General features: G+C 36.4%; 1 protein-coding gene across 2 annotated transcripts in view; it reads right to left on the minus strand.

The window, feature by feature from the left end:
• LOC109063460 (gamma-aminobutyric acid type B receptor subunit 1-like) overlaps positions 1 to 18,459 on the minus strand; it is a 130,604-nt gene that overhangs the window by 15,293 nt on the left and 96,852 nt on the right. Inside the window, exons 15-20 of one of the 2 annotated variants that reach the window (XM_042745955.1) lie at positions 12,216 to 12,293; positions 5,376 to 5,526; positions 4,592 to 4,724; positions 3,649 to 3,765; positions 484 to 591; positions 270 to 363 (exon numbers count right to left, since the gene is read on the minus strand). In XM_042745955.1, the coding sequence (XP_042601889.1) occupies positions 270 to 363; positions 484 to 591; positions 3,649 to 3,765; positions 4,592 to 4,724; positions 5,376 to 5,526; positions 12,216 to 12,293 (681 nt within the window). Of the gene's footprint in view, positions 1 to 269; positions 364 to 483; positions 595 to 3,648; positions 3,766 to 4,591; positions 4,725 to 5,375; positions 5,527 to 12,215; positions 12,294 to 18,459 lie in introns of both variants that reach the window. The other variant, XM_042745954.1, reaches the window with a different exon arrangement.

Below are 18,459 nucleotides of genomic sequence, written 5' to 3' on the forward strand. Positions count from 1 at the left end.
AAACACTCACGTGCGAGACGTTGCAAAACATGATTTTTAAGGGCAAAGTATTAATAGGAGTAAAAAAAACAAAATAACCAACATGGGAAAAATACGTCAGTTAGAGGTTCTGAATTACGGTTTTGATTTATTTTCGATTAGTCATCCAGCCATACATGCCAATATGGAACCTTTATTTTTAAGAGTGTAAGCATTTACATATGACAAAAACAAATCAGAACTGGATGCAATGTGAACAAATACAGTGTCAAACCCAGAGAGGTTCTTACCAAGCCATGTGTTCATCTTCTCTGAACTGCAGTGCTGCAGCAGAGGCTCGATCAGCTGATCCACGTCCCCTTTAGGTGCTTCTTTAGTGAACTTCTGCTCAGACAGAAAGAGAAACAGAACAGCAGCTCTTATATGCAACTTGAGGCCAAACATAATTAATCCAACTGTACCTTATTAAAAAAAAAAAAACACAAAAACTGAGCGCTGCCATACCTCCACTGTGATGTGCAGGGGATCCACAATCTGCCAAATCATAAGGGACAGGATGTCGATAACCAGCAGGACTCCCACGGTGGCATAGAGCTTCCATGGCTCCAGGTGCTGCTGGGATATAAAAAGACCAGTGAATCAACTTTCCATCCAGGACAGTGAAAGACACAGCTTGCGCCGTGATTCATAACATCATATAGAGCGTAAGTGCAGAGAGCTTGAAGGGGAAACAATGGCCCATTATCAGGATGCCAATTCAATCCGCCACACGGTGGCCGCACTTTACGGTTTAAGTAAGGAAAGTGTCTTTAATGGATTTCGGCTGAGATCATAACAGTGCAACAAACACTGGATGGCGTTTGTGAGCAATTAAACATAAAAAGCATTTATTTAAAGAGCAACATAAAAAACGTTTATGTTCTTTGTGACTCATATTGTTTATCATCACTTTTGAGAGCTCATAAACCTCAAACACACCTTCACAACGGCGAGGATGAAAGAACTCACGCATAGCCAGACAACTGACTCAAGGAATTTTCTGGGTTCAAAACAGGTTAAGCTCTATATATGGCTTGCTATTAATTACCAGAGAACTTTGACTCATGCCTCTGTTTAAAAAATGAACAAGAATGTACTAGAAATGGACATTTAGGGGGTTTACAAGTGCTTATATTAAGCTCTAAAGGGGCTTCAATCATCCTTTAAGTGGTGGAACTACTTTTCTAGGTGGATGAGCTTCTGGTTTTGCATTGCTGTAATTTTTTTCTCTAAGTAAACATACATTTTCTGGTGTTTATATAATATGAATGTTACAGGCTTTACTGCTTGGACATTTTTAGCAACATAGTAAAAACAGAAATCAAAATACTCTGTATCATTTTGCACAGACAAGATTAGTAATTATTTACTTTAGTCTTTTAACACATACACTACACTCAAAGGTTTAAGGGCTGATTAGCTGTCAAAAACATTTCTTATTATCAAAATGTTTAAAAATGGTTGTGCTGCTTAATATTTTTGTGGAAACCATCATACTTTTTTTCCAACACTCTCAAAAAAAGGTACAAAATCACTTTGGCAGTACCTTTCACACTTCTGTACCTTTTTTAGGTACTAATATATACACCTTAGGTACTAATATGTACATTTAAAGTACCAATCTAGACCCTTTAAGTACAAAGGCACACCTTTAAAAAATACAACACCACAACAGCTTTTGTACACCTATTACTTATAATAAAGAATATTCTATTATCTTCTACAAAAAAACTCAAAATACCACTATTTGCTTGACATAAAAAATATTTTGTAACAATGTAGTAACAATGTCATTTTTATAAATTTAATGTATTAATGCAAAATGAAAGTATTAATTTCTTTTTCAAAAAAAAAAAAAAGACTGGTTAGTCTCATGGCTATACTTTCACAACAGACAGTTTCCCCATGGCTTCCATCTCAAGTATGTTTTTACAAACTGAGAGACAAGTCTAAATTATTTTCTGTTCTGTTTTTTTTGGCATTTCATGAGACATTATCTGAGGTATTTAACTTGTTTTGAATGTGTTGAGGGGACATTTTCATGACAATTCACAATTCCCCATCACGAGTTCCTCTGTACTTAAAATAGAATGTTTGTCCCAAATATTTCTTTCTGTCTTATGCTCTATAATAAAATCTGAAACTATTCTTTATTCCAAAATTTCCCTTTTGTATCCCTAACAATGACTTTGAAGAATCCACTTCAAACAAACTTACTGATGCTCAGTTTGTTTGTTTTTGAACTTTTCTTTTTAACATTAAAAAATCTCAGTAGTGACGCCCCAGTCAAAGAAGCACGCTTGAAAATGACTAAGCTGTCAATTTGATGCCCCACTGCACATCACAGATCATTTCTCAATCTCTGAATCCTTTCTTTGTGTAGAGGAAGATAGAGAAAGAGAGAGAAAGAGAAAGAGAGAGAGAGAGAGAGAGAGAGAGAGAGAGAGCTCTCCACAGGGGCTCATGATAAGCTCCTCTCCACCACTAGACGGACGTTCATGAATGCTCAATAATAGGCATTATGTACTTATCCTGAAAATACCTTTCTCCTCTGTCTTTATCTCTGTCTTTTCCTTATTTTAGTTAATATGGCTGCTGTGCATTTGTGTGATTGGTGATGTGAGGTCTGCACTTCAAAACATCACTTTCTTAATTTTTTTTTTTTAGTCTTTCCATAAAATATTGAAACATCCTTAAATAAGATATATTTAATTGAGACAACAAATTAAGATAACATTTTAATTTTTTTAAGCATTTCATTTTTTTAAGCATAAATCCATCACAATTTAGTGAAGTATATGTACAGAATTTTAAAAAATGTAAGACAAATAAACTTTGTTCAAGATACTCTACATTAGTTAACAAGAACTAACAATGCTAAATATTTATATTTAAATACTTTTATTAACTTTTAGTTATTGTTAATTTCAACATTTATTGATAAATTTACTGCACTGTGGGCTAAAATGTATGTATATGTATTTACTAACGTTACCCATGATTAATGAATGCTGCAAAAGTATCTTGCTCATTGTTAACTGGTGTTAACTAATACATTAACAAATGGGACCTTATTGTAAAGAGTTACAAAAAAATCAAACATAACAACTGTAAATGATCTTTTGCAGTGTGTTTGTGGTGATGGAGTGACTGCTGGCTCATCGAGCTGTGCTGTATGATAAATGTGCTGTTTAAGGATGCTCAAGGACAACGGGGGACCCATCTCTATGAGATCAGACAGAGAGACGGTGGCTAAGCCAGTGAGGCAGTGGAAGTGAGATGGAGATCTAAAGATGATAACAGAGAGAGGAATGAGATATATATTTTATAAAGAACAATAATTCCACTATGATATATTGATAATTCCAGCGGCGTACCGAAAGCCCTTGACGTGGCAAGTCTAGAGTAAATCCCTATGAGGGTTTAAAGGGTCAGATAGTTTGTCTTGAAACACCTCAAATTAACCTCACACAGTCTTATTTTAGTACCACTTAGATACTATTATATGTTTTTAGTAATATTTTACATTTTAATTTTTTTTTTTTACATGTTCATTTTAATTTTAGTTATGGAAATCAACAAAATTTGTGTTAGTTGTGTAAGCAATAATAACCCTGGTTCTCTACTCACCTTTCTCTTGTCTTTCTTCTCATCCTTCTTTGTGAACACCGTGTGAACCCACCAGATCTTTGTGAACATACTTCCATAAGCCAAACTGAAGCCAAGTCCAAGCAGCCACAAGCGGAACTAGAAAAAACAATTTTAAAAAAGCCAATATTTCAGCGTTTAACTTTAAAAGACTTCAAAGTACAATTACTGAAATATAATAAGGATGCACCAATATTAAAATGATTGCAAGTATCGATCAGCTTTTAATTATTCTAATGTTATGGGAGATAAACAATAAATGCCCAATATTAAAATCCTCAAAATAATGTATTCCGTTTTGTCATATCACAACATTACAATGTACAACATGAAAAATTGATAAATATCAAAAAAGTTTAATTAAAATTAAAAAAATTAATTAACAAGTGTTAAATGTTGCCAAAGGGGAATTAAAAGTAAAAATAGGAGAAAAGTTTAATAAAACTAAAACTCTAATAAAACTGCATTTATTCAAATTAAACTGCAAAAACAGCTCGTTCAATTCTTCAGGCTTTGCTAAGATGCTGTTCCAGAAAAAAGGGACAGTGCAAACTAAATTGAACCTGACGGCAAGCCTGTGACCTATGAGTAAGTGTAAGCGAAGAGGGCATATATATAGATTTCTGAAAGCTAGGCAGCGAAACAAGTGTGTTTAATACTTAAGGGTCTGAGAGAGGGTGAAAAATGGTCATGAAAAAATAAATAATTCATATTTTTTGATGCAAGAAACCTTGACTAACATTATCAGTGTGCCTCAGGGAAAAAAAATAAATAAAATGAAGCAAAAAAAACTCCCTGATATGTCTCCTTAAAGCCCTTCTGAAGAAGAGCGTTCAGGGAGGTTTTATAAACTCAATTACTAGTACTATAAATAACATCAATATAAATGACAAAATGGTGTTATCCAGAATGCTCGAGCGCTTACCTGACAGACCACAGGAAACTGAGAGTTGCGTACATGCAGTCCATCAATTCCCAGAGGAAAAACTGCAGCCAGAGCCATCATACAGCCCACTGCTGTCATGTTATTCAGGTACGGCTGGGAGTTTTGAATGTACCTTTACATATAGACATACATACAGTACTGCTGAATTTGCAAAAAGATGTGTGTTCAAAAAACAGGATCATACATTGAACAGATGCTAATGTAGTGCATGCCATATACTGTGATATATATAGCTTGGAATGATTACCACATGCATATTTTATATACTTTTTGGTAATTTTTGTTAGCACAGTGAACTCTGATTCAGCTCATTTAGTTAATCTCCCACAGTGGAATAGGACTTACACTCCTCTGTCTTTTTATCACACAAAGATTCATAGACATGCTCACACATTTACTCACATGCATGATGAGATTTGTAAGTGTTCAGGGTATTAGCTTAAGCTGTCTGCTGAGAAAATCGTGTTGAAAGGGTAAGTGTCACTAAGATAAAAAGACTGAAACGCCAAACATTAGTCTGAATGTGTCAGTGGAGTTTGAATATGTGTGAATTTCCTATTCACAATGCATTAGCCAGTTTGAAACCGGCGTGTTTCTACACACACAGAATGCATAAATATGTGAATGAGACCCTTGGAAACACCAGCTAATTGTATGCATGTATCACTCTGTCCTCTCCACTGAACTCACACGTGAGTATGCAATATAAATGAACACCCCCCTGCAGGCAGGAGCGTATACTTCCATCCACAGCTAAACATACCTGACGTTGCTGTTGTAGATGTTAAAAGTGAGGCAAACGATCCCCATTAAAATGCCCAAGCCAGCGAAAACAGACACTGAGACGAAGAGTTTTTGTGACAGATATCTAAACTTCTGAATCACTACCGTCTGGTCAGCAGGTGGATCAGAGCCTGGAGAGAGAAATGAGGAATTTTAGTATTAGATTATTTTATACAGTATTACATTGAAATAATTTGAAAATACTTTCATGAATAACACTGAAAACATTATTAGAGGTTCTAGCTCTTTAGTCATTCTAAATAAGGGCTTTTGGAAGAAATTATTAGGGAAAGAGGGAGAGGGAAGGGGACTGAAGCAGGTATATATATATATATATATATACACACACACACACATTGCATGTATGTAAACTGCTAATATGTAAAGTAGAGTGTTATTGTTTTTAACAAAACTATTGAAAATATTTTTTGTTAATGTAAAAATTGCATCAAATAAAGATAAATATTAAAAATGACAAAAGCACATAACAACATTACAAAAAAACCTACACTAAAACTACAAACCGAAAATATAATAAAGCTAATTTCAAATTATATATACTTAAAAAGCATGTATAGGAACTGCTAATCTGTTAAGATCAGTGTTATGGTTAACTAAAATGAAAACAATTTAAAATTATTTTTGTTAATTTAAATAAAGCTGAAATAAAATAAAATACAAAAATTACATGACATTTTTTTTTATTAAATGTTGCCTAAGCCACTAACCAAAATAAAATAATTTTAAGTTGAAGTACTAAAACTGATATAAAAATAATAAATTTAAATAAACTAAAGCTAAACAGAGTATTAATAATTCTCTGTGTTCAAGCACTTTAAACATATAAGAAGAAAAATACATTACATATTATTTAGCAAGCCTCTAATCACCTAAATCAATTATTTAATAACAAATTTTTGGAAAATCCAGTTAACTTATCATACAAATATGACATTTTTTAATATTTATGACTGTTATAGCACCACCTATGGTCCGATCTTCATAAAACTTTGCATGCTTGTTTAGACTCATCTGTCGCATGTGCTCACTTAATTTAATTAATTTTTGAGTTTTTGTTTAGGATTTATAGGCTTTTGGACATACCCCTTTTAAAAACGTTATAGCTACCCAAAGGTTAACCAAAAGCTACCCAACATTTTTTTGCATAATTACTGACCTAGAGAGTCCAGAGAATTGTCTTGCGTTGCTTCTATTGAGGTTGAGCGAAAAACCTAGGATTAGAGCACAATCTTTTTTTTTTTTTTTTTTTACATGATCAAGAATATTAGAATAGTTTTGTTAAAAACAACAGCACTCTACTTTACATATTAGCAGCTTACTTTTTATGAAGGATTTGATTGACAGCAGTGGTCCTTGAGGCAAAGTTGCTCAGTATGAGGTGATCTATCAAATGATATGTGACGTGACATACAGCCAAGTATACTCAGAATTCATGCTCTGCATTAACCCATCCAAAGTGCACACACACAGCAGTGAACACACACAAACACTGTGAACACACACCCGGAGCAGTGGGCAGCCATTTATGCTGCAGCGCCCCGTGAACACACAACCTTAAGATTACTAACCCACAACCTTAAGATTAGTAGTATTGCCGGCCTGATACTCAAATCCACAAACTCTCTAACCATTAGGTCACGACTTCCCCCTAATATGTGTTATTAACCTTGTGTACTAAGTGTTAAAAGATCATTGGCCAGTGCTGGCCAAGTTTTTTGAGATACGCGAATGTCCTCATAGGCTCTTGTGGCACTTTGGACAAAGACATGGCATACCAATTTTCAAGTCAATCAGACAAACAGGTGTGTAGTTATAGCCATTTTTATGTTTTTCCCGTTACAGCACCATCAAGTGGCCAAAATCTGTGTAATATTTTTATTTTTTATTTTTCTTTTTTTTACTGTGACCTCAGATTGAGCTCTTACATGTTTTAAGTTTGGTGAAAATATCTCTTTTTATTCAAGAGTTATAAGTGTTTCAGTAAAAGTGGCTCCACACCTTACGAACATTTTGGCATCCTGTTGTGATGGTGAGTTGAAAGTTCAGCTTTTTTTGATAATTATTGATATTCACTCTCCAAAGAATATTTCTGCACTGCTTTAGTTCAGATCGGGTGAATATTTTTTTCAAAAAGACCAAAATTTTGCCCGGGTGATGATCAAATCTGAGGCATACGTTTTGCACTTAAAGTACACAAACAATACTATAGTAAAAACACAAGTAGTTCAGCAAAAACTAGGCTGTCAACGTTAATGCATTAACGCATGCGATTAATTCAAAACCCTTAATGTGTTAAAATAATTTAACGCAATTAACGCAAAATTACTGAAACACAATTTCTATTCTAAACCTTTTTTTCCCAATTTCGCTTCTCTGTTTGCAATCAGATCATTTTAAGCCGCTAAACTCCGGGAAAGTTTTAAGTCCAGTGATCAGCAAATGAATCCATTCAATCAATCAGTCCAAAACAGGGCTAATATAAAGAAAACCAGGCTGATTACATAAGAGATGGCGGAGAGAATAGATACTCGCGTTGCGTTTTCAGTGAATTATTAATTCCAGTGTTTCGCTTTAAAACACAAGCTCTGTGATTGTTTCTGAAGAACGCAAGAGCTCACTCACGCGTCACGCAGTGTGAAATACAGACTGAACATAACATCAAACCTTCCCACCACTTTATAATATGCAAACTATGTTTTCTCGGCTGGATAAAGCAAACCAGCTTCTTTTGATGTTTTAATTTTGATGGTTGAGGATTGCAATCAAGGTAAAGACGATTGTGGTGACATACAGGAGTCTTAAGCATGCGTGAGTCTGATACACTGTGTTTGAGCGCTCTTGACGACAGATCATATGTTGTATTCATGTACAGACACATTTCAGTACATTCACGTTGTTTCCACACACATTCAGGATAATGTTTTGATTTGTCTTGTGTATGTTGCTGTGTTTAGTCAGTGTGCACAAATTTATCAGTTATAACTTCTTATATTTTATTTGGTTCTTTGGTGTCCTTTTGGAGTCTCCCAAGTGCCCTTTTCTTGGAAAGATATCAAAATGTTGTCTTGAAATAAGCTTGCAGAAAATACAGTTTTGTGAAAATCACCCTTAAATCTTTTGGTTTACTTTGCTGGATATAGTAAATAATGACAATATTTACGTATTAAGCAAGATAAATGGTATATGCTTCATTTCATGATAAGTGTGCAATTAATCGTGATTAATCCCACCCTTTTTGTGTAATTAATTGCAATTAATCGTACACTTATCACTTATTAATTTTTTTTATCTATTGACAGCCCTAGTAAAAACACAAAAATAGTATATAAACAATACTTAAAAATGGTTAAACTTACATAGCATGTTATTTACGGCATTTTTTTAAACTTATTTATGCAATAATCATGTATATTTGAATAATGAAACAATCGAGCAAAAGAAAGAAAACGAGAACAGCTCTGAACCTCTGTTTTCAGAGCCACAAATGAGTCACTTTACCTCCCTCTCTGCCTCTCGTTCTCTCTCTCTCTTGATAAACTGGCTGCATTTCAGAGTCTGCAGAGAGAGCGATAGCTATCGAATTTCCCCTCACTGCCATTTGACTAAAGCTTCACCCCCTCTGGTCTCTGTGAAGCGATACCATCGCAGACTGTTTCACTGCCTCCAGATGGGTAATAGGCTGGCCAATTGGCAACAACAAAGGACAACAGGGTGCATTGTGGTCAGCTTCCTTCAATGGGTGGGCAGCACACAAGATAGCACTGGTGTCACGTTCTTTTGCGAGTGACAAATTGGCTGGGGACCACACGGCTTGTTACATCTATCTCTCAAACTGTTCGTTTTTATAAAGCCCAGCTCCAGGACTCATATTGCCCATGCGGTCCCACTGGAACCCCTCACCAGAGCATCTGATAAGCACAGCAACTGCCAGTCTTAATTAGAAGTTCACGTAAGGCCATTTCCCTTGTGGATCTCGCTGATATTGATTAAAGGAGAGCAGGAGATCTAACCGAATGTGACTGCTCGGGGCACAAGATGGCCAACAGATGGATCCTGGGGTGCTTGAAAACAGTGTGGAGCTGCGTTGATGCTGGAACAATCTTAACAGACAGACCCAGGATGTGACAATGCATTACAAATTAATAATAATAACTTTGTGGAAATAGAAAGTGGTTGCTATGGTGTTTCAGGTCAGAATGTTAACGTTGCAGTGTTGCTATGGTGTTAAAATTAACTCGCGATCCATGTGGAGCTGCAGTCCTTGAGGAACTGAGTGAACACATTTACTCGGATAACACAATTCATAGACATTAGCAGTCAGTCGGGTGTCTATTATACATGAAATGGGGTTAGAAACCCATTTACTTCCATAAAGTGAAATATTTCTGAGTGAAACTTGATTTGGAGCTAATTTGTAATTGATTTGATTGTAAAACGTAGCTGAGGATGGTGATGTTAGCCAAAAAGTGAAGTCATTTCAGAGACAGTGCACTATTATTATGATGAAAACTTGTTAACATGCACTGATAAGACCAGTAATAGGACCTTCATTCATATTCAGAAAACAAAACAAAGATATTTTTGATGAAATCCAAGAGCTTTCTGACCTTGCACAGACAGCAACACAACTACGACATTCAAGGCCCAGAAAAATAGTACGGACATGGTTAAAATAGTCCATGTTATATCAGTGGTTCAGCTTTAATTTTATGAAGCTTTTTGTGCACAAAGAAAGCAAAAATAGCGACTTCATTCAACAATTTATTTTCTTCCTTGTCAGCCTTCGGCACGCATTAATGAGAGTTGTATTCTCGAAGCTTCATAAAATTATGGTTGAAGCACTGATGTCAAATGGACTATTTCAATTATGTCCTTACTACCCTTCTGGGCCTTGAACGTGGTAATTACATTGCTGTCTATGGAGGGTCAGAAAGCTCTCGGATTTCATCAAAAAATATCTGAATTTGTGTACCAAAGATGAACAAAGGTCTTATGGGTTTGGAACGACATGTGGGTGCATAATTAATGACAAAATTTTCATTTTTGGGTGAACTAACCCTTTAAAGGAATAGTTTAGCCAAAAATTTAAATACTGTAAAATATTGATTTCAAGCTGTCTCTATAGCAATTCAGGTCCACAATGAACGTGGTTATAAATGTGTGTGCATCTGTCGGGCCAGAGAGCTCATGCTGTTTAATACCCCTCCCTGTCCTTGATGGTGGAATCGGGACAGTATGTTTCCATGACGACCAAGACCCAGCGATGAGAGAACAAGGCGCAGATGCAGTGGTTGTCAGGGGCAACTGGAGAGAGCGAGAGAGAACGAACGAGGCCAGTGAAGTGGATGGGTAACAGCGAGAAACAATTGAACATAAAGATTCAAACAAAAATGTTCCCACTCAGCTGGGAGATGAAGGGACGTAACCTTCACTTTGCGGTGGGTATGAACGAGAGGGAAAATATCCTAACGAGCGACGATCGGTCAACATGTGCCATCCAATCTGGAGCAAAGTCACCCTCTCCTTCAAGAGGCCTTTATTTCAGCACTGATTATTTTTATCTCTACATGCTGCCGTCTCTCTGGAATACGCCATCCGGGAGCATCAGTGACTGCAGCAAGGTGAAAAGTTGGGTGGTGATGGGCGGCACTTAAGTCTAACATCTTCTATTTATGATGATCTCGCATTCCTGTTCACCTCGTCGCGATCAAACGGTGACCTTTCGCCTCACTGTCAGACTCGCTGCGACTCGCAGTCTGGCACAGTCAAGGGTTGCTGTTAAAGTGATGACCTCCAAAAAGATCCATCATAGACAACTAATGCAAAAGTTAAAGGTGCCAGACTCTGCAAACCACCTGGGGTATACGACAATGCTGTGGGCACTATTCCCAGTTGCAAGCTGGGTAAAAAAAATGAAAAACAGGTTCCCCCGGAAAGGCTTGTGAATGCCTTGTCGCAATGCCGACGTGCTACAGTTGCCATGGTGCTTGCTGCTTCATTGAGTTTTTAATAAGCTAATAAGCAAGTTCAAAACAACGTAAATCCATCGAGAGCACATCTAGGTAAATGTCTAGGCACAGAAATGGTCACATAATGAGCACGGTGATGTGGCATCATACCGCCGATATTATAAACCAACAAACCCAGGCTGCTATCACAAAGCTCAAGCATGTGATTCAAAACCGCAAGCTCTGTTCGGAGTTAACAGGCAATGACAGTCAGCTGAGGCACGTCGTGATGCCTGTGCTGATTGGACGATTCGTGCTCATCCAGTCAAGGTTAGCACGTGCTGGGAGGCAGCTGGGGAACATTCCGGGCCGTTTCTGATTTGTGTTGCTTTCAGCTGACAGTTGGCATCTTCTCAGTGCACCATCATGAACTGGTCATCGAATACAATTAAAAAGATTAAATGAAACTATCACTCATTGTATATTGCATGCAATTTTTATCAGTGCGCTTGCTCAATTTATGATTGGAATTAACTCCTGGCGGTTTTCTAATGGCATTCATTTGTCTTTTATTGTTGAGCCATGCAGAGCTCCTGCAGCTGCCCTCATGGACAGAATGCTAAACAGAATTTGACTGACTGATTGATTAACGCCCCGTAACAGCCTGTCGTCCGCGGTTCTCTTAGTTTTGGGGGCGGGGCCTAAAACGTGCGGTTTTGACACTGGGAGAGATGCAGATGAGCGGCGAGAGTAATAATGTGAGTGATTGTGTGAGAGGAGGTTTAAAAGTGCTTGAGACAGTGATAAACAAGAGCATATATGGGAGATGAGAGAGACGAATGTGTCCTCACCTATCCACCTGTCATTCCCATACCAAGAGAGATTGCCTTTGGTCATATCGAAGTATCCAATCTTCTTGTAGCTTCCTCCTGCCGAGAGAAAGGGAGAGAGTGCGATTCAGAAATAGTTTAGAGTCAACATCAAATGGCATTCACAAAACATTTTTTCCTCTATAATGTGACATGTTTTTGAGACAGGATATTTAAGGAGGGAAAAAATGTTATTGATTCATTTTATCCACTGGGAATTCAGCTTTATGCAAATTAGCAGAGATGCGAAGTGGAGACTACCAGTGGGAGTGCAGGGTGAACCCGTTAACATGCACTTAAGAAAACACTTTATTTCAGCATTCTGAAACATCATGAAAACGTGAACATTTTCCGTATATTGCCTAGCTCACCCTAAAATGAACATTTACTTACCCTTATGTCATTCAAAACCTGTAAGACTTTAATCATATTAATATTCACAACACAAATAAAGAGATGTTTAATATTGTCTCATAATTGATAGTCCATCCAACTAAAAAATTAAAATTGCTTACAAAATCCATATGAATCAAGTCTTTATATCACGAACAGGTTTCATTTGTGCTTTTTGTTGACACACATATATAGAGCACATCAAATATGATACACGGAAATGCTTAATAAATGGAAATATGATAAATGGGTGCTTAAAGCACAAGACCATTGGGGTTTGTTCTCAAGCATCAATTAAGCACATTTGTACACGGACATGGTAACTAAAAAAAAATAAATAAATATATATATATATATATATATATATATATATATATATATATATATATATATATATATATATATATGAAATGGGATGAAAAAATATATTTCAGTGTGTTTACGTTCCTTGAAAAAGTTGTGTGTTTCCCAAAGAAAGTTTCAGTTTCTTTACGTTCTCTCACAAAAGCACTGAAATACAGTTTTCTGTGTGAAGGCAATGTTTTTTGGGGGGGAATGTAATTCTCTGTACATTTGAGGTTCTCTTTACCATATTTGATGTGCTCTATGTTTGAATGTTTATATATAAATAAAAACCTAAACTCGAAAATCTGTTCATCATATAAAATGATTGTGTCTACTGTCCAAGTGTCCATATAGAAGACTTGGATCAAACCACATAATTGATATGAATTACTTTTATGACCTCTTTATAAACTTTTAGAAGCTTGACAATTTTGGTTGTGTGGACTTTGAATGAATGGATAAGAATGGATAAGAATTATGAGAGAATATTAATAATACCTTAATTTGTGTTTTGAAGATGAATGAAAGTCTTATGGGTTTGGAAAGACATGAGGATGATTAAATGAAAACTGAAAAGTCATCATGACCATGCTGTCAATGTGAACAAGGCTTCACTGTTCTCTAAATTCTGAGTCATATCTATGGATCGATGTCTGAGTCAGATGTTTAAAACTTTTCTGACAGCTGGAGTTTGAGTCTGATTTCTGAGTATTTCTGACTGACTCCTTAAGTCATGAATCATTTGTTTGTGAATCAGACTACCCTGGTCATGCTGAATGTTTGTTGTTGCATCTAACTCAATAGAAATCTGTTAATTTATTGTTTTTATTTATTGATTCTCTTTTATTACATTAACTGTAAAGTGGAAATTTAACAAACCTTATAAAAATCATTATTTTTTTTGGTTTAAAAAAATCTGAAAATTCCAATTCCACCCACTTCTGAAGAGGCCGAGGGTCAAGATCTGTAGAGTGTTTAGCTTCTTTTTCAAATCTTTCATTGATCATTATTGCAGTAACTTTTTCTAAAATTCAAAGTAATGAGCATTAAATTGGAAAGGTTTTTATAAAAGCTAGGTTGCCAGTAGCCTAAAGTAATGACTAAATTATGTGGCTTTTGTATAACATTAACTAGTCTGCACTGCTTAGGTGAACTTAAACAAAAAAAGAAAATCATTCAGATGTGGAAAAGATCGTATATTTTAAATTGTTTACAAAAAAGACCAGGAATGAGTTTTACAAAAAGTAAACGGTCAATTTTGATTTCACATTGACTTTTAGAGATGCAGGGAAGTGGAAAACAGGTAAAAGGAGAGTTTTAAGGGAGGAACAAAGGAAAGAGAAATGTCACTACACATTGCTGTAAATCAATACGGTGAGGCTGGATCCAATTTTGGGCAGCCTTTAGAGACTAAACAACACTTGGATTAGACAAACAGACTCAAAACAGATCTATCATCATCAATCCTTATATACCAGCAGGCGTATCAACAGAGCTTTTGATGAGAATGCACAATAGGGTCGCTCTCCCTTAAAATCAGCTTTATAGAAAGCGCTGTAATTGCGTACCACCGTATCAGCAGTGCTCGAGAGAGGACCGTAAGGCAGAGGAATTTATCTTCTGTTACATTCTCTCCCTCCTGCTCCAATTCTCTGTTTTCTATTATGCACACTCTCCCTCTCTTTCTCAAACACACACTGGTGGGCATCAGAGATCTGTGCAGGGCTCTGAGGGCCTCCACTCCCAAACACAACAAGAAATTAGCTTAAGTGAAAACCATTATAATTATCAGGTGATCATTAAGCATAATTACTCCAGTCAGCTTGGGCCTCCCCCTGGGAGACTTGAAAAAGAGGCAAAAGAGATAGAGGAAGAAAGAAAGGCTCTGCAAGCGCTGTATGATTCAGGCATGAGAAGAAACACCAAAAAGACTTTAATTTCCACCATTTAGATTGTATCCGCTTAGCTCGCTGTGGACTCTGGCTATAGATCTTCCTACAGTTTCATTTTGAATGTAGGAAGATGAACATCCAGCAACAGACTCAATGTTCACAACACTGTAGATCTCCTACTGCACCTTTAACCTACAACTGTAAAGGTAACTTTTGCATGGACAAGCTTCACTCAACATTTTGGTGGACTCCTTTGACTTGGACCAGTAAAAAAAAAAAAAAAAAAACCAATGCCTTAGCAACACCTTAGCAACTCCACAACATCACCCTGGTAACTACCTACTTCAACCTAGCACCCTTGAAGAGACCTTTGCATGGGCAAGCATTGCTCACATTTTAGTGGGCTTTTTGATTAGCTAACCACCTAGCAATGCCCTAGCCACACCTTAGCAACAGCAAAAAAAAACTCCCCAGCAACTACTTACATGAAAATAGCACCGTGGAGGTAGCCTTTGCATAAGCAAGCATCACTGAGATTAAGGTTTGCTTTTTTTATTTGGAACATTTAATAACTAGGCTATCTAGCAATGCCCTAGTAACCACCTAGCAATACTTTAATGACAGCATAACAGTGTCCTGACAACCACCCACTTTACCCTAATATTTTAAAGTTGACCTTTGATGGGCAAGCAAGCACAACTTACATTATGGTGGGCTTTTTTAAATTTGGGCCAGAAAATTACAGTTAATGATGCCCTAGAAACCACCTAACAATACCCTAGCAACAGCACAACAACACCCTGGTAACTACCTACATTAACCTAGCACAGTGGGACATAGACAGGAATCATTCACCATTTTGATGTACTTCTTTGACTTGGACCAGTAAACAAAAAACAAACAAACAAAAAACTAGCAATGCACTAGAAATCACCTAGAAACAAGAAACACCTTAGCAACAGTGTAACAACACATCAATGCTCTAGCAAACACTTAGCAACAACATAACACCCTGACAACCACCCACATCACCCTAGCATTGTGAAGGTGACTTTTAATGGGCAAGCTCAACTTACATTATGGTGGTCCAGGAAGAAACACCCTAGCAACTGCACAACAACACCTTAGCAGTCGCACTGTAATGACTAATGCAACACTGTAGCAGAATGGCAGTGAGTTCTGAGGGGCAACTATTCATATTTTCTTCAGAAAATGTTAAAATCTAGTTCTATTTTTTATTGTGTCAAACAAAGAGGGATTGACGTAGGATCTGGGCACCGGCAGAGACACAAAGAGATGTGACAGATTGAACAGGGGAACACAGGCACACTGATCAAAAAGATAGCTTCTGAAACGACGCCAATACAAAGACCGAAAACAAAAGACAGGAGAGAGAAAAGGATCCAATCTGCATGCGACAGCTGAGGTTGCAGTCACAATGCACTCGTCACTTGAGGAGGTTAACAAGCAAATGAAGGAAGAGATGCCCCTGTCACCATGTCTGGAAGTTCAAATGGAATACTTAAGTCTGGAAATAAGCCTGCATGGGATATGTGGCTTCCATTGGTATTCCAGATGCTGGCGTTTCTTTCAAAAAGATGGATTTGAAATTGACCGGTCATTCTTACGATGCTTACCTTGTTAGACTTTCAATCCCACAACACTGACATCTTTGAAGAAGCTCTAAACATCTGTGATGAGGCCTTGGATTCTTGTTAACCTTTGCCAGACTAGGCCAAAAGTCCAATCTGGCCAAACTGCCATATTCATGAAGAGTTGTAGCAGCTTCAGAACCTTTCATCGAGCAATAATGGAGGTCACTGTTCTCCTGTGAACCTTTAATACTATCATTTATTTTAAACTGGCATCCACATTTATACACTGACACAACTCTATCAGAGGTCTATGGAGAGATGTTTGAACCTGGTGCAGGTTCTGCTCCATCATGCACTGTGAACTCTGGGACTTTATATAGACTTTATATGCCCAAAGTCAGTTGTGATGCTGCCTTGTTTCATGCATGAGGGCACGTCCTAAGGAAACTGGTTTCATACAGGCACCATGATGTCATTTAACCCTCTGGAGTCGATTAACGCGTATACGCGTTTTGGGGTATTTTCTCCTGATAACCCCGAAAAGAACTTAAATTACACTTTCAGTTTTGATCGTACAGATAAGAGCAATACATCAATCGAATCTGTAAAGGGTCTACTTTTTTTTGTATACAGACATAATAAAAACAAAACTTTGTGCACTTATAAAATAAAGATAACAAACAAGGAGTGCTGTCTGCAGCCTTTGTCTGCGCTGATCTTCATTTACAAATGCGTCATTAAAATGAACTGTAACTCAGTGAATACTCAACACAGAGACATGAGAGAGATGTCTATAGAAAGCCTGACATGTCTTCTTTTAAACTAAACAAGTTGCTGAAAACAAATATTCTGTGATAAAGTAATCCATATGAAAACAACGCGATGTCCGTTTTTCACGTTTCCCTTCATTATCTTCTAATGCGACCACGCCCCCGCGCCGAGCGCGCTTTTGAGATTCAAATGTTTCACTGAAGCGCGCGGCTTTTGAATACGCCCACACAACAGAAGACAACGCAGCGAAATTGTTCTTCAAGTTTTTTTATTTTACTGTTTGCTTCGCGATGAGAGGAATAAGACATAATTCACCCCAACAAGATGTGATGTGGTTGAGGATTTGAGATTTGGATTTCCTCAGAAAAAAGAATGAAGCACTTTATTCAGCAGAGATCATAAATATGTCTCTTTTTATTTATTTATATACTTGTACTAGTTTTCACATAACGTGTAAACATTTTACTAGTTAGACTTTTTCCAAAGACTTTTTCCAAACTATAATTCCTGACTAAATGTATAATCAAGTGAAATATTATGAAGTTTCAATAACAATATACACTACTATACCATTCAAAAGCTTGATGTAAATAATATAAATGTAACAATAAATGTAACTGTAACAAATGTAACAATCATTGCTGTTCTTTCAATTTATCCCCCCTAAAAAAACCTGAAAAAAATATTCTCAGCTCTTTTCAACATTAATAATAATAATAATAATAATAATAATAATAATAATAATAATAATAATAATAATAATAATAATGATAATGATAATAATAACAATAAATGTTTTTTTTTGTAGAAAATAAGATTGTTAAAATAATTTCTGAAGGATTGTGTGACTGGAGTAATGATGCAAAAAATTCAGTTTGAAAGTCAGCTTTGATTTTTCCTAATAAACTGTTTAACTGCACTCACAAGTGAATATTAAATTATGTTGTGGGATAATTAAATATATTATAAATAAACTACAAACATAAAATTATATACATTTATTTTGTCCTCACATTCTTTCTTGTAACTCATCCCTCTCAGTGACACAGCTGACTGAATGGCTCATTATGCAGCTCATTATGCAGGCCTTTGTCTTCTCAGGTGTGAATTCATGATAGTTGACGCCTACTCGCATATGACTTTTACCAACAAAAAGTGTCTTAGAAAATTTAAATCAATATATTGTTTTCTGTAAGTGAGTAAACAAGATGATTTTCACATAATTTAGAA

The sequence above is a fragment of the Cyprinus carpio genome, chromosome B19, assembly GCF_018340385.1.
Source record: "Cyprinus carpio isolate SPL01 chromosome B19, ASM1834038v1, whole genome shotgun sequence".
Lineage (NCBI taxonomy): Eukaryota > Metazoa > Chordata > Actinopteri > Cypriniformes > Cyprinidae > Cyprinus > Cyprinus carpio.